At 43.5% G+C, this 15893-nt stretch overlaps 1 protein-coding gene across 1 annotated transcript in view; it reads right to left on the reverse strand.

Annotated features, from left to right (window-relative positions):
- Nucleotides 1–7046: 7046 nt before the first annotated feature.
- s100b (S100 calcium binding protein, beta (neural)) overlaps nucleotides 7047–15893 on the reverse strand; it is a 34563-nt gene continuing 25716 nt past the window's right edge. Inside the window, exons 3-4 of the mRNA XM_020516159.2 lie at nucleotides 15436–15604; nucleotides 7047–7690 (exon numbers count right to left, since the gene is read on the reverse strand). Of these exons, the coding sequence (XP_020371748.1) occupies nucleotides 15458–15604 (147 nt within the window). The 3' untranslated portion in view covers nucleotides 7047–7690; nucleotides 15436–15457. The remainder of the gene's footprint in view (nucleotides 7691–15435; nucleotides 15605–15893) is intronic.

Below are 15893 nucleotides of genomic sequence, written 5' to 3' on the forward strand. Positions count from 1 at the left end.
GACAGACTGATTGTGATGATGGATCTATTGTGATGAGCTGATGCCTTGCTGTATGGCACACTGAGATGCTAGCCTAACATCATGTGCCAGCTGCCTGTGTGACAAACACACCGCACTCCCATTCAACCAAATGGACAGGACAGAAGCAGGGTGGGCACTGTTAGTCAGGGGTCCCAGTACCGTCAGTCAGGGGCACACAGCCCACACACAGTCCAGGGGTTTGGTCATGTTCAGTTGTCACCCTGGGCTGGTCATGATTAGGGGACAGGTCTGACTGTAGTCTGGGTAGTGCAAAATCGTCCATTCCATACCGTTAGCACCAGAAGTCAGAGGAATCATGTATTGTCAGTCAGGGAGCTGCAAACACGATGGTCAGGGGTAAGGAAGGTGCAAGAGGGGCCTGCAGGGGCAACAAGAGAATCTCTGCCAAAAGGAGTGGGGAAGACAGTCAAGTCTGTGCATGGGGGAGGGGGGAAGCAGAGGCATTAGTGGAGGTGGGAAAATGGACAATGGCGGAACGATACTCCAGGTGTACAGGGTATGCAGAACAGCATTGGAGGACAAAGTAGGCCACAAGGGCATGGGAAGGGCTTTGGGAAGGTGAGTTATTGGCAGTGCCCTCAACAGAAGGAGAGTAGAAGGGCATCATTAAGGTGGACCGGAGGATGCAAAGGACAGTTGGAGGCAAAGTTTGATGTGGTGGGTCTCCAGTTGAGGGGCTGGGTGGAAATGGGCTGCTGGGGTAATGTGAGATAAAAGGGGACATGGAGGCTTGGTTATGGGTTTGGATGGGCTGGGTTAACCTGGTGACCAGGCAGAGCACAGTCCTGACACTGTCCAGCACGAGCTGCATTCCCTGCCATCACTTGCCGGTCTCTAGATGTGAAATGCAATTGGAAAATGGCTCGGGGAGTGGGCGGAGCCAGTGTTGATTGGATGGACAAAAGCGGGATCCGTGACTGCTGGGTGTTAAGGTATTGAAGGGATATATGCATGAAACATGGGTTTGCAAATTCCAGATACATTTTGTTTGCAACCATTTCTCTGGAGTGCATGCTGGGTGGTAGGGTGAGCTGGGAGGAGAATGCAGAGATGTTTCACTGTTATTTGGGTTGAGTGAGCTGATGCAGAATAATTTGGATGAATGTAAGCTTGTCCACTTTGCAAAAACAGGAAGGCAGATGATTATCTGAAAGGCTAAAACTTGAGCGAGAGTAAAGTATAACAAAACTTGGGTGTCCTTGTGCCTCAGACAGTGAAAGTAAGCCTCCAGGAACAGCAGGCGGTAAAGATGAAAAATGGAATATTGGTTTTCATGGAAAGAGGCTTCGAGAACAGAAGCAAGGATGTCTTGCTGCAATTGTACAGAGATTTGGTGAGACCACACCTAGAGTATTGTGTGCAGTTTTGGTCTCTTTATCTGAGGAAGGGTCTTCTTGCTGGAGACGGACTACAGCGGAGGTTTACCAGGCTGATTCCTGGCATGAGGAGAGGTCGAACAGTTAAGATTATATTCACTGGAGTTCAGAAGAATGAGAGGGGATCCCATAGAAACCTGCAAAATTCTAACAGGACCCACACAGGGTGGATGCAGGAGGTATGTTCCCAATGGCAGGGAGTCAAGAACCAGGGTTCACAGTCTAAAGATAGAGGGTTGGCCATTTAGGACTGAGATAAGAAGAAATTTCTTCACTCAGAGAGTGGTGAGCCAGTGGAATTCATTATCAACACAAAGCAGTCAAGGCCAGAACATTGTAAGATTTCAAGAAAGAGCTGAATGTAGTACTTGGAGCTGAAGGGATCAATGGATATGCCAGAAGCAGGAACAGGCTATTGAGTTGGATCATCAGCTAGGATCATAATGAATGGTGAAGCAGGCTCAAAGGGCTGAATGGCCTACTTCTGCTCCTGTTTCCAAATTTCTATGAGTGAATGTGATGACGTGTCAATTGTTGGTTAAAAGGTAGATTGAACCAGGCGATTGGTGTGAGTTAAGCTAACATTGTCATCTTAGTGATGCCAGACTAAGCAGTAATAACTTGAAAGGAGTGAATACTGTCTCAAAGTGGCCTATCATTTATGGAAGCTTCAAGAGTGCTTTGGGATTAAGGGAATATTTGCTGCAACATATATCATGTAAACCTGACAATGGACTCTACTGAATGCAATAGAAAGTGGCATGATTGAATGGGTCTGGGATTGGAGCACAGCAGGCACTCTGTTTTGATATAACGGGTTGGCCATTTTGCAGTTGGCCATTTCAGTAAGTTGGTATCAGCTCTGCTAGCTCTATGCCATGCACAGTGTGGTTTTGCGGCTGCTGTGCATTACGTTGCCAGTGAGGGCCAATGCCAGACTGCCAACCCTAGTCCAGATGCATTGTGGCCTTGGAAGATGGCACAGAAGCAAAGGATGCCAGTCTTTCGGCAGATAGCCAGTAAGCGGTGAGTTGTTCTATGTGACGTGGGGTAAGGTGCAATTGAACATGAGAGACCACCACTAAGGTGGGTAGGTAATTACCAAAGGGGGAGTTTGGGAAAGTGCAGAGAGATCTCACTGGATCTCATACTGAGAATCCCTCCAAATTTATCAATGCAACATGCCAAAAGAAAATAAGCTTTAGCCCCATTGTTTCCAAAGGCCAATCACTGCTCTCAAAAGTAACACCTTTGAGATCATTATATGATTTCTATTGACCAGTGAGCTTGTACGAAATAACATATATATTTCAAATTCACTTAAATACCATTGACAAATAAACAGACTCACAATATCCTTATTAATTTTTTAAGTAAAGATATAATGAGTGTATTATTAACTGAAAATCATCTCATTGCTTGCAGCAGTCTCACGTTGTCATGCGAATTCTAGAAGCACAAGTGTCTCAGCTGAATTGGAACACCACTGCGTGCAATTTCCCCTGCAAGCAACACAGCATCCGGATGAGGAGCTATATCACCGGCCCTTCACTGTACCTGGGTCAAAACCCTACAAATCCAGTCCTTGCAGCATTCCAAAGCATCCTGCATCTCAAAGATTTTGTTGGTTCAAGGAGGCAGTTCGTCACCACATTCTTCAGGGACAGGCAGTAAATGTTGGCGCATTGAGCAATGCCCAAATCCTATGAATGAATTAAAAGTTGTGCATCAAGAACAAAATAGCTGGATTTATATTCATGGATGTGGTGTTTTGAGTATTATGTTTGACAATTGCAATAGATACTAGTAAATATGAGAAACTGGGTTTTTGTAATGGCTTCAAGGTAAATGTTTGTGGTTTCCAATCTACAACTTCAGGCTCCGCTCTCCACCTATTAAACTGACCCCAATAGTATTAGTTCCTGGATAGTGACTGGTATGAGTTCTTCACCCCTGTGGTATGTATTAGCAGCAACTTGAATAAAGACAGTCAATGAATTATGTCGGGGATCATCTTTCTTTGATGAAGAGTGTGGTTTCTTCTCTTAGGAAAACTATTACTGTTATTTGTACTTTAGTCAAGGAACTGGGAGGCACAGTAACGCTGAGGGTCATTGCACCAGACCCTCTACTGTCCTCACTATGAAAGGGATACTTTTCATTGTCAATGTCTAAGATGTTGCTTGCATCTATTTATTCTGCAAATTTATTGTTTACAGGAAGAGAAGGTTCAGTCATCTAAATTGGGAGCTTTACACAATGTTGTCCCACATCTGCACGCCCTACTGCTAACCTCCAACTGTATTCTGCTTTGTTTATCCTTTGTGTCAAGAAAAACTGCATAAAATTCCAATGGTATTGGTCAGAAATCTTCAGGGGTCCCAGAGGCAGCTGGCCTGGAGGTAGGCAAGCAACCTGATTGGATGGTATGGCAGCACCCCAAAACCTTCCTGCTTCCACCCGAATTAAATGTCGGACAGGATAACGCAAGCTTGATAAGACCATACCACTGATAATTGAGGTCCTTTAAGTGGTCAGTTAATGGCACACTTGAGGCTAGTCCTCACATATTGAAGGGCAATCAAGGGACAGGATTGGGAAAGTGGAGTTGAAACTGGAGATCAGCCAATGGAGCGACGATGATGGGTAGTCTGCCTTTCTCCTGCTCCTAGCTTTATATTCTTATGTAACTGGCTCTGCAGCGGGCTGCCAGTTGCTTCTTTTGTCCTGGCTCTGTGTCGGTTCTCTCCTGTGATTTTCCATTTATTCCTAACGAGGTGTTCTTGTCGTGCTGTGAAAACGATGCATCTTTCAGCAGGAACTTCGAAACCCTTTGGTTTTGACAAGGGGTGACAACAGACTGTTTTTGTCTGGCTCACCAATGAGAAGTTGTGGTCATTTTTAGAATATCTGTAACCTTTATAATTTGTTGCTTCCATAATGAATTTCATTAAACAACACTCTCTGATATTCAGCAGGCATGCTGTGTTTGACAGGCCATTCATGACAAAGACTGTTGAAATACCAGTGAGTTAGCTGGAACAGCAGCTGAATGCTAATTTATGTTGTTTTTGTCTAGGTCTAGCTTCAACACAACTGGAGAGAGCGAGAGACAGTGAGAGAGAGAGAGAGAGAGATGTGTCTGATTTGTTTTTGATTATGTTTGAACCAAGCGTTTGCTGAGTTTAGTTTTTAATCTACGGAAATGTTTGTTTTTCTGGCTTTTATCTTTGGTAGTTACTCCCAGGATTCATCTTCACTTATTGATACAAGGTCAGAAATCACACGACACCAGGTTATAGTCCAACAGGTTTATTTGAAAACACAAGCTTTTGGAGCCTCATTCCTTCAGGTGTTAGTGAGAGAGGTAGTATCAGGCACAGAATTTATAAGTAAAAGATCAAAGGGTCACACCACTGATGAGGATGTACTAAACAAACCTAAGATAGAAGGTTTTAATTGACTAATATGTATATGTAAATCCCCAAATTCCTTTGAAGTCACTGTCCTGAGAGAACTAAAGGTTTTATCAGTGTAAAGAAGAGGTGACATTTTAGGTCAGACAATGCATGTGAGGTGTGAGCCCTTGTTTAGTACATGTTTGTGTTTTGGTTTGGAGTCAGAATGGTTTTAGACGGGGTTTACATGTACATATTAATCAATTAAAACCTTCTATCTTAGGTTTGTTTAGCATATCCTCATCAGTGATGTGACCCTTTGATCTTTTACTTATGAATTCTGTGTCTGATACGTCCTCTCTCACTAACACCTGAAGAAGGAGTGAGGGTCCGAAAGCTGGTGCTTTCAAATAAATCTGTCGGACCATAACCTGGTGGCATGTGATTTCTGACCTTGTCCACTCCAGTCCAACACCGGCACCTCCACATCATGGCTAAATGATACAGCCGGGAGTCTGTGTGGAGTTTGCACATTCTCCCCATGTCTGTGTGGGTTTCCTCCGGGTACCGCGGTTTCCTCCCACAGTCCAAAGATGTGCGGGTTAGGTGGATCGGCCTTGCTAAACTGCCCGTGATGTCCAGGGATTTGCAGACTGGGTGGATTAGCCTTGGGAAATGCAGGGTTACAGGAACAGGGTAAATCTGAGTGGGATGCTCTTCGGAAGGTTAGTGTGGGCTTGATGGGTCGAATGGCACGCTCCCACAGTGCAGGGATTCTATGATATTATGCACCTCCAACCTGATTATTGCCACCATCCATGCAGGCTGGAAAATGGTTTGGTGACCAACCCCCAATCAGGGAGGCGGGTTTAAACTGAAATAACGCAAGTCATGTGACCATTCCGCTTTGAAACTTAAACAGTTGTTGGCTCGGTTTCTTAAGCTTTGTGAAGATGAGGAGTTGGTGGATTTAGGAGGTAAGTGCCTCTACACTGAACTCTGGGTGCCTGACCGAGCAAACTCTGTGATTGCCTGCCACCACTCTCACAGTGACATTCCCCACCAGCATGGGGCCCTCCGGCCTGATAGGAGGTCCCAGTCTCTCCCAGAGCAATCAGACGCTGGCTTTTTCACTGTGTTCAATGGCTGTGCCCAGCTGCTCCTCACCCTGTCACTGATACCTCCAACCAGTCTCTCACTGTGGCTATACCAGCTGTCACAGGCAACGACGAACAGCTCCTAGCCCCTGCGGGAGACCCAGCTGTGAGAGAGTTGACTGAGGGCATGTGTGAGGGAGGGAATGTGTGCGTACCTGAGAGTGAGTGTGTACATATGTGAGCAGGAATATGTGGTAAATGGCAGAGTTAACTTTGGTTTTGCATTTTCACCCAGGAAGCAGAGCGAGATAGAAACAGCTAAGCCCCAAATCATCAGGGGTATGAAAAGGCACAGACTCAGAATGAGTAAAGGAGTTGGTTTTAATTAACTCCAACTTTGTGTTCACCACTGGTCACATATATTCTGAGCTGGCCTTGGTGTAATTTATATAAATGCTTAGAAGTGTGTGTGTGTTTGTGTGTGTGTGTGTGTGTGTGTGTGAGTGTGTGTGTGTGTGAGAGTGTGTGTGTATGTGAGTGTGTGTGTGTGTGTGTGTGTGAGAGAGTGTGTGTGAGTGTGTGTCCATGTGTCTGTGTGTGTGTGTGCACGTGTGTGTGTGTGTGTGTGTGTGTGTGTGAGTGTGTGTGTGTGTGTCCACCTCATCCCCCCGCCCCTGTCTCAGGGTACATGCACTATACACACATGTACTCTTTCAGAACCTTTCTCTCACTGACACACACACACGCACACGCACACAAACACACACACACACACAAACACACACACACACACACACAAACACGCACACATTCGCACACACACAAACACACACACACACACACACACACAAACACACTCACTCACACACACACAAACACACGCACGCCCACACACACACAAACACACACATAACCACCAGAAGCAGTTCTCCCAAAAGTCTGTAGTGCCCATTGTTCTCAGCTGAGGTAAGAGATGTTTTATTATGTTCATGGGAATATATAAATATCATGTGCTTGTTATTGATAGAAACAGCACAAGTAGCCTAAACATCATTGATTTGATTTGATTTATTATTGTTGCATACCTAAGTGTGGTGAAAAGTCTTGTTTTGCATGCAGTACAGCAGATCATAACATACAAAGACACAAAGGTCACAGGGTGATTGAACATCTGCTGTAGAGAGCTCACAAAGAGTCACCCTACGTCAGCGCCATCTTGTCTAGGCTTTGGGAAATGGGCAGGGCAACATGTTCGGTGCCCATGGGTAATCATTATTAGGCTGAGCACTGAGAAATGGCCTTCGGGACTCAGCACTGAAGCTCACACAAGAACTGGAGATCAGCCAGTACCCATGGAACCAATGCTCAGCAGGTTCAGCATTTTGGGAGAGTGCTGGAATTAAAACAGCCAGACAAAATTGTGCCATTGTGCAAAGTGACTCATTTTATTTATAGATCCATTACAAGCATGTTTAACTGTTCACTGATCCAGTCTTTCACCTACACTAAGAGGTATTGTTAATTCTTTATTTGATTAAACGTATTTTGGCATTACACAATCTTCGTCAGCCTCGCTTGTGTTACATTGCTTTCAAATTAGTGCTGTTCATCAGTAGCTGTCGCTGAAACCCTGTGCTTTATGCAGCATAATGGGCTTCTTCGCAACTACACAGAGGCGAAGGTTAGTTTGCAAGAGGGTGCGCTTGCCTGGAATTGCTTATTATTTCTGCAGTGTCTGCATAGGCAGAACCCTGCTCTGAATTTTGCTTCCAGTGCCCTGTGAAGGAAAAGAAGGTGAATGAATTTAAATAACGTTAAGTGCATTTTAAACAAAAAGAAGAACTCTGCTAATATGCCTTTTGAAGGACCTTTCCCTGGGAACCTAAGGATTCACTGCGCCCGCTGTTGAAACTGATGCATTTCCTGACATATACAGGTAATCACCTAAATGACAGAAGGCCTAAAGGAGGTCATTCTTTATTTACAAATATGGAGTCCAAGACAAGGATGGTGGCTCAGTGGTTAGCAATGCTGCCTCACAGCGCCAGGGACCTGGGTTCAATCCCACCCTTGGGTGACTGCCTATGTGGAGTTTGCACATTCTCCTGGTGTCTGCGTGGGTTTCCTCTGGGTGCTCCAGTTTCCCCCCACAGTCCAAAGATGTGCAGGTTGGGTGGATTGCCCATAGTTTTCAAGGATGTGTGGGTTATTGGTGGATGGGTCTGGCTGGGATGCTCTGAGGGTCAGTGTGGACTGGTTGTGCCAAAGGGCCTGTTCCCACACTGTAGGGATTCTATGAAGGATGACCATCCGCTTCCATAGTTGCAGGATTTTGTAGAAACACCACATTCGATGGCTATTAACGGGTACTGTGGTTTTGGCCAATGTGAACTGCGCAGGCTATTAAGGGAGGTTTCAATCTAGTGCCTTTTCACTCAGAGACAAGGATACTATAAACTGTGACAAGCTCAAAATCTGAAGCCTTTCATCAGCATTTCTACACTTTGTAAGATATCCCTGATCCTTGCCCTCCAAAGTACATAGAGTAAAATTATTTTTCTTTCAGATCTTCACTCATACATTATACATCTTTGTCTTGGTTCTTTTCTGAGCATGACTTTTGCCTAACCTTAACATTCAATAATTATATTCCCCCACCTTTATCCTCCTAACTCCCATTCCAGCTATTCACAGTTCTTTACCAAAGGGTTGTAGTTGATTTAGTGTTAATTGATTTACCTGGATCTTCATTTCTCATGGGCACAGTTTTGTTGTGCAGAAGCATCTTTTCTAAATCTTGCAAGAATCTTGTCTACTTTATGTTCAAGTCTTGTAGCTTGTTCTTCTCAGTCCTACTCAACAAACTGCTTATTGATGTGGCTTGGGCTTTTAAAAACAAAGTTTTGTGTCTCCCCTTTATCTCACACCCCCATCATCCCCTGACCCCCCTCAATGCTATCATTTTGAGGAGAAACTCCAAAGATCCATTCCAATTTCAAATAGCTGTTAGCAATTATCGTTGGGACGCACTTTATTGCTGCCCTTATCTCCTCGACTTTGTTCCTATTGCTATCTTTCTCTTGGTTGATTTTTATTGTTCCAAGTTAGTCCATTTTTTATGTTACTCCTGTGTTTTGTTTGTTAGTTATTAATTCCCCAGATAGTTATCTGTCCTCACAGAAACACAGAAATGTTACAGTGAAGAAGCAGGCCATTCAGCCCGTTGTGTCTGCACCTGCTCACTGGTACCAAATTCGTGCCAAACTCCTTCCTGCCTTTTGGCCCACAACCCTGATTATTGTTTCTGTTTAAACAGTCATGAAATGCGCTCTTAAATACTTCAACTGAACCTGCCGTCACCACTCTTTCACACAATGTACTCCAAGCCCAGACCACTCACTCTGTAAAAAGTTATTTTTTTTTCTCACTCTGCATTTGCTTCATTTGCAAAACACTTTTAACACTGTACCGAGATAGTAGGAACTGCCGATGCTGGAGAATCTAAGATAACAAGGTATAGAGCTGGATGAACACAGCAGGCCAAGCAGCATCAGAGGAGCAGGAAAGCTGACGTTTCGGGCCTAGACCCTTCTTCAGAAATGGGGGAGGGGAAGGGGATTCTGAAATAAATAGAGAGAAAGGGGGAGGCGGATAGAAGATGGATAAAGGAGAAGATAGGTGAAGAGGAGACAGGTCAAGGAGGCGGGGTTGGAGCCAGTAAAGGTGAGTGTACGTGGGGAGTTAGGGAGGGGATAGGTCAGTCCAGGGAGGACGGACAGGTCAAGGAGGCGGGATGAGGCTAGTAGGTAGGAGATGGGGGTGATGTTTGAGGTGGGAGGAGTGGATAGATGGGAGGACAGGTTAGGGAGGTGGGTACGAGCTGGGCTGGTTTTGGTATGCAGTCGGGGGAGGGAAGATTTTGAAGCTTGTGAAGTCCACATTGATACCATTGGGTTGCAGGGTTCCCAAGCGAAATACGAGATGCTGTTCCTGCAACGTTCGGGTGGCATCGTTGTGGCACTGCAGGAGGCCCAGGATGGACATGTCGTCCAAGGAGTGGGAGGGGGAGTTGACATAGTTCGCGACTGGGAGGTGCAGTTGTTTGTTGAGAACCGAGTGTAGGTGTTCCACAAAGCGGTCCCAAAGCCTCCGCTTGGTTTCCCCGATGTAGAGGAGGCCACAATGGGAACAGTGGATACAGTATACCACATTAGCAGATGTGCAGGTGAACAACTGCTTGATGTGGAAAGTCTTCTTGGGGCCTGGGATGGGGGTGAGGGGGGAGGTGTAGGGGCAGGTGTAGCACTTCCTGCGGTTGCAGGGAAAAGTGCCAGGGGTGGTGGGGCTGGTGGGGAGTGTGGAGCGGACAAGGGAGTCACGGAGAGAATGATCCCTCCGGAAAGGAGATAAGGGTGGGGAGGGAAAAATGTCTTTGGTGGTGGGGTCGGATTACAGATGGCGGAAGTGTCGGAGGATGATGCGTTGGATCCGGAGGTTAGTGGGGTGGTACGTGAGGACAAGGGGGATTCTGGTTTGGTTGTTATTGCGGGGAGGAGGCGTGAGGGATGAGTTGCGGGAAATGCGAGAGACACAGTTGAGGGTGTTTTCGACCACTGTGGAGGGGAAGTTGCGGTCCTTGAGAAACGAGGGCAACTGTGATGCCCGGGAGTGGAATGCCTCATCCTGGGAGCAGATGCAGCGGATGCAAAGGAATTGGGAATAGGGGATGGCCTTTTTGCAGGAAGGTAGGTGAGAGGAGGTGTACTCTAGGTAGCTGTCGGAGTCGATGTGCTCTCTGGTCTGCAATCTTTTTTTATGAGCAGAAATAATTTTCCCCTAAGCACAACATTCAGACCGCTCTTGATTTTGAAACCTTCCATCAAATATCCCCTCAGCCTTCCCTTCTCCAAGGAAAACAATTCCAACTTTTTCAGTCTATTCTCATAACTGAAATTTCTCATTGCTGGAATCAGTCTTGTAAATCTCTTCTGCATTCTGTCCCGAAGTATGGTCCCCAGAACTGTAATGCAATACTTCAGCTGATATCTAACCAGTGTCTTATACAACTTCAGTATAACGTCCCTGTTCTTGTACTCCACTATTAATGAAGCCTAGAATACTGTATACATTTTTAACAGCTCTCCCTACCTGTTCCGCTTCCTTTGTGATTTGTGAGAATATACACCCAGGTCTATCTGCTTCTGCGTACCCTTTGGAATTGTACCCTTTATTTTGTGTTGTCTTTCAAGTTCTTTATACCAAAATGTATAACCTCACACTTCTCCGCATTGAACTTTATCTACCGCCTCATCTCCCACTCCACCAACTTGTCAATATCGTTTTGACACTGTCCTCCTCACAGTTTACAATTCTTTCAGGGTTTTGTATTATCTGCACACTTTGAAATTGTTCCCTGCACACCAAGATCCAGATCACTTAGACATATATCAGGAAAAGCAAGGGTCTCCATATTGACCCGTGAGGAATTCCACCACTTCAACCTCGGAAAAAGCCTCCAGCCTGAAAGATATCCCTAACACATTATCGTGTCTTCATCCTCAAGGCTGATCCTCTTTGGGTTCTCCTTCTAGTCCTGTCAAGCACTTGATTGCTCCTCTAATCAGGACTTCGATTCCTGAGATGGACAGCTATTAGTCCCCCCCTTTTACAATATACCCCATCACAACACCACCTTTAACTGGCCAGTCATTCCATCCTCTCCATTCAAGGCTGTTACCGTCTCATTAATTCCAGTCAAAGCCATGTAAAATCAAACCTGAGGAATTTACATCAAAATCCAATGAGAAATACAGTCTGGAACATGACTGTAAAGGAGTGAAGTTACTAATTTTGGATGCATTATTGTGCCATTGTGCAAAGGCCATCTTCCTTTGCCCATAGAGCACTGTAGCTCTGCTGAATAAAGATCCAAGTAAAATATTTTAACACACCAGTTTAGTTCAGTGTTGTAGTTATCATGCCCAATAAATAAGCATTGAATGCCCTGTTGCACAATGAACAGCAAAGAAAATTGAACTTGCTATAACAACAACTCCGTTTATCCATACTTGCTCTCAAGGGACTTATTCTTACTGCAGATATTTCTTATTCACTGAAACCCAGACTTGAAATGCACCAGGCCTCAGAACCAGGGAACTTCATGAACATAGCTGTATGGCATAGTCAGCATGTGTTTCTCTGTACTGCATCAGTCTAGCCGAGTATCAGTAGAAATAGTGAAATAGATGTCAGTAGAAACATCTTGATATGTGTACAGACTGTGACTTCACCACAAGTCAACATCAAAATCCCATGTAGTGAACAATAGAAGTGATCTGATGTGATACTCAGGACTTGGAAGGGAGTTTGTATTGATTCAGTTGGTTTTGCTTTGTCAGTTATGGTCAGGCATTTTGAATTGGGGAGTTTGATCAAACAAATTACCAGAAAATTGACAGAAGTTACTATGGATTGCTCAATAGACAATCCCAATTCCTCTGCTGGTTGTCTGTCTCATTTGGTTAATGAATAAATTGTTTGTAGTATAGAGAAGCACATGCAGGCTACACCATGCGCTAATGCTAATGGACTTCCCTGCCTTGTGAGGCCTGATTCATTTCAAGCCTGGATTACAATGATTAAGAAATATGTGACACAGGTACAAGTCCTTTGACAGAAAGTATGAATAAGGAGAGTTGGTGCTAAAGCATGTTAATTTTGTGCAGTTGGTTGTTACTCTAAGCTTTCAGCTCTGCGTTCCAATAATGAATCGAATGCAGAATGATAGGATTAAATTGTCTCCTGTCTCTGCTAGTTGTGAGAAACTACATTTTATCTAGCTATAGATGCAGACCCACAGAACCAATAGTGCCCACAACCAAGCTTAAATTGGCACCAACTTGGCAATGCAACTCAGGCTTCAATCTGGCTTGCTCAGCGATGTAGAAGAGAGTTGACAGAATGATCTCGTACCAAGCTTAGTCCCTTTGTCTACCATTTCAAATCATTCCTCAATTCTTTCCAAATCCCTCAGCCGTAGCAAATAAAAATGCATTAGAGGTGTTGACTGGCAAACATTAAAGACTGAATCTGAACAATGGGATCTGAGAGTCGCTGTGGAAGCAGAAGGCTATGTACTTGATATCATAAATTCCAGGCAGCTCACAACCATTCAGTGGGTGTTTCAAGTACTAAGTAATTGCTGATTTTCACAAAAATGTATCTTAGCAAGCAAGTAGAGGCACTAATCAGACTGACGGTTGCATTGATATTATCATTTGGGTAATGTTATGAAAAAGGATGAAGGATACTAATGTTGGGAATTTAAAACTTTGTAAAGCATTCTAAGATGTTGGCTTGAGTCACTGGTAGCACTCTCACTCAGTATTCAAATTCCTATCAAAGACTTCAGAGTCTAATCTAATCTGTGTAGTGCCAAAGGACTGTTTCAATGCTGAATACATCACACTTCAAGTGGGATGCTCAGGTGAACATTGATAATCTCTGACACTATTAAAAGAAAAGTTAGCTTGGCCAAAATTTTACCTCCTATCCATGCTAACAGGAGCAGATTGATTAGTTCTTCAGTCTATCACTGTTTACATGTGACAAGATAAGTGATGCATTTACACACATTAATAATTCAAAAGTCATGAAACATTTTAAGGTGGCTTTGCAAAATTATAAGTCAAAGTTCTTTCTCTTCACCCAATGACATGAACTCACAGATTTCGTACAAATAAAGGTATGGTCACCATACCACTAGGCACCTCTCTCATTAGAGAGGAAGAGAGCTGACTGGTGGTGGTTTAACCTGAGAGTAGCTATGCCTCAGATGAAAGGCTGAGAAAGTGAATTCTTCATAGCAGCCTTAGGTGATATAGGGAATTGAACCCATAGTGCAGTAGTAGTCTGTATCATAAACCACTTGTCCAGCCAACTGAGCTAACTGACACCCAAATGCTTATACTTGGTATGGCACAAAGTTAAACACTCAATCAAGATCAAAAACTGCTCATCGAACAGCTGGACCTCACTTATAGCAGACAGGTGGTGCAGAATTAACTTTTCTTTGCATTATATGTCAATTTCTTACAGGTAGAATGTAGGGATAAATGGGGCATTGTCAAGCTCTCAGATTGTGACTGGTGGAGTGCTGTAATAATCAGTGTTGCATTCTCAACTTTTACAAGGCATTTTTATGACTTAGACAAAGAAATGAGACTAATGTATCTCAGCCTGGTGATGATGCAAAGCCAGGTGGAAAGTTAAGCTGTTTCAGAGGATATGAAGAGGCTTCAAAGAACAAATAAACACATGAAATAGGAACAGAAGTTGGCATTCCGCCCCTTGATCAAGCTCCACTGTTTGGTAAGATCATGACGAATATGGACAGATTAAGTGAGAGGGCAACATGGTGGCAGATGGGGTACATAACATGAAAAAGTGTAAGGTTTTCCATTTGGTGTTAAGAATAGAGGAGCAGAATATTTTTAAAATAGGAGGAAATCTTGTAAATCTTGATGTTCAAAGAAATGCATGTGCACAAGGATCAAAAAGTTTGGTACAGCAAGCAATCAGGACAACAATGGCATGTTGGCCTATATTGCAAAGGTATTGGAGTACAAGGATAAAGAAGTCATGCTATACACGTCTGTGATTTTGGTGAGATCACAACAAGATTCTGATTTGCAGTTTTGATCCCCATATTTAAGGAAGAATAAACTCTATTGAAGACAGCACAGTGAAGGTTCACTAACTTGTCCCTAGCTAGGGAAAGTCATCCTGTGATGAAAATCTGAGTAAATTGGGTTTATGTTGTGTGGCATTTAGAAGAATAAGAAGTGATCTCATTGAAACATTGAAGATTATGAAGGGACTTGACTAAGGTAGAAATGGAGATTCTGTTTCTTCTTGTTTGGGAATCTACAATAAAGAGCACTGAGATTAGGGTTCCTTAACTCAAAGATCTGAGTCTTTGGAATTCTCAACAGCAGATGGCTGCGGATGCATCATCATTGAATATATTTTAGGCTGAAACAGACAGATTTTGGTCTGTCAGGGAATTGACGGAGGTAGGTAATAGGCAGGAAAGTGAAGTTGAAGACCAGCATTAGCCACAATCATGTTCTTAGGTAGAGCAGTCTTGATGGGATATATGTTCTACTCCAGCTCTTTTTTTCATGTTCTTAACTCATACTTACCAGCTTGTAGAAGCAAAAGGAAGATTCCTCAATATTGCTCCATTACATTTTATCCCACATCTATCTTTGAAAAACTATCTCTAACTACTGCAATGCAAACTTTAATAAATGGAATACTGCTTTTCAGTCTGACCTCAAACATGGCTCAGCCATGGATACCTGGATTCCTGTGGATCAGACTGAGCATTAATAATTTTGGCAGAATATGTTTATTAATGACTCATATTTGCAATTTTACAAATTAACTTCAGAGCGCATCATAACACTGGCTTCTCACAAGCCATTACAAATGGAAAAGATTAATTTAGCAATATCTTACATTGTGCTGTCATATAGCCCATTTACTCATCCTCCTGGACGAAAAACTCATGACAAGCCGCAGTTGTCATAGCAACAAAAGCAACAAACTCCTGAAAATCACACTCTGCATCACCGTCACTATCCAGGCTTTCCATCAACTTGTCCAAAGTCTCTTGGTCTTTAATGTCCTATAGGGCATTTAAAAAAAAATTCAAACTTCAAAAAGCAAAACATATAATAAAGAATGTCCTGTGCATGTTTACCTTAAACTAACTTTTGCTTTTAAAAAGTACATGCAAGTTCATTTAAAATCAAGTGTTCCAACACCTAAGTATCCTAAAATGTAACATTTGATTCCTTTACACAGTTTATTCCAACATGGCATTCACTTCTCCAACTGTTTTCATGATACATAAACTGGTAAATGACCGGAACAATAACAGAAGTTGCTGGAAAAGCTCAGCAGGTCTGGCAGCA

Source organism: Rhincodon typus, chromosome 7, assembly GCF_021869965.1.
Source record: "Rhincodon typus isolate 14 chromosome 7, sRhiTyp1.1, whole genome shotgun sequence".
Taxonomy (NCBI): Eukaryota; Metazoa; Chordata; class Chondrichthyes; order Orectolobiformes; family Rhincodontidae; genus Rhincodon; species Rhincodon typus.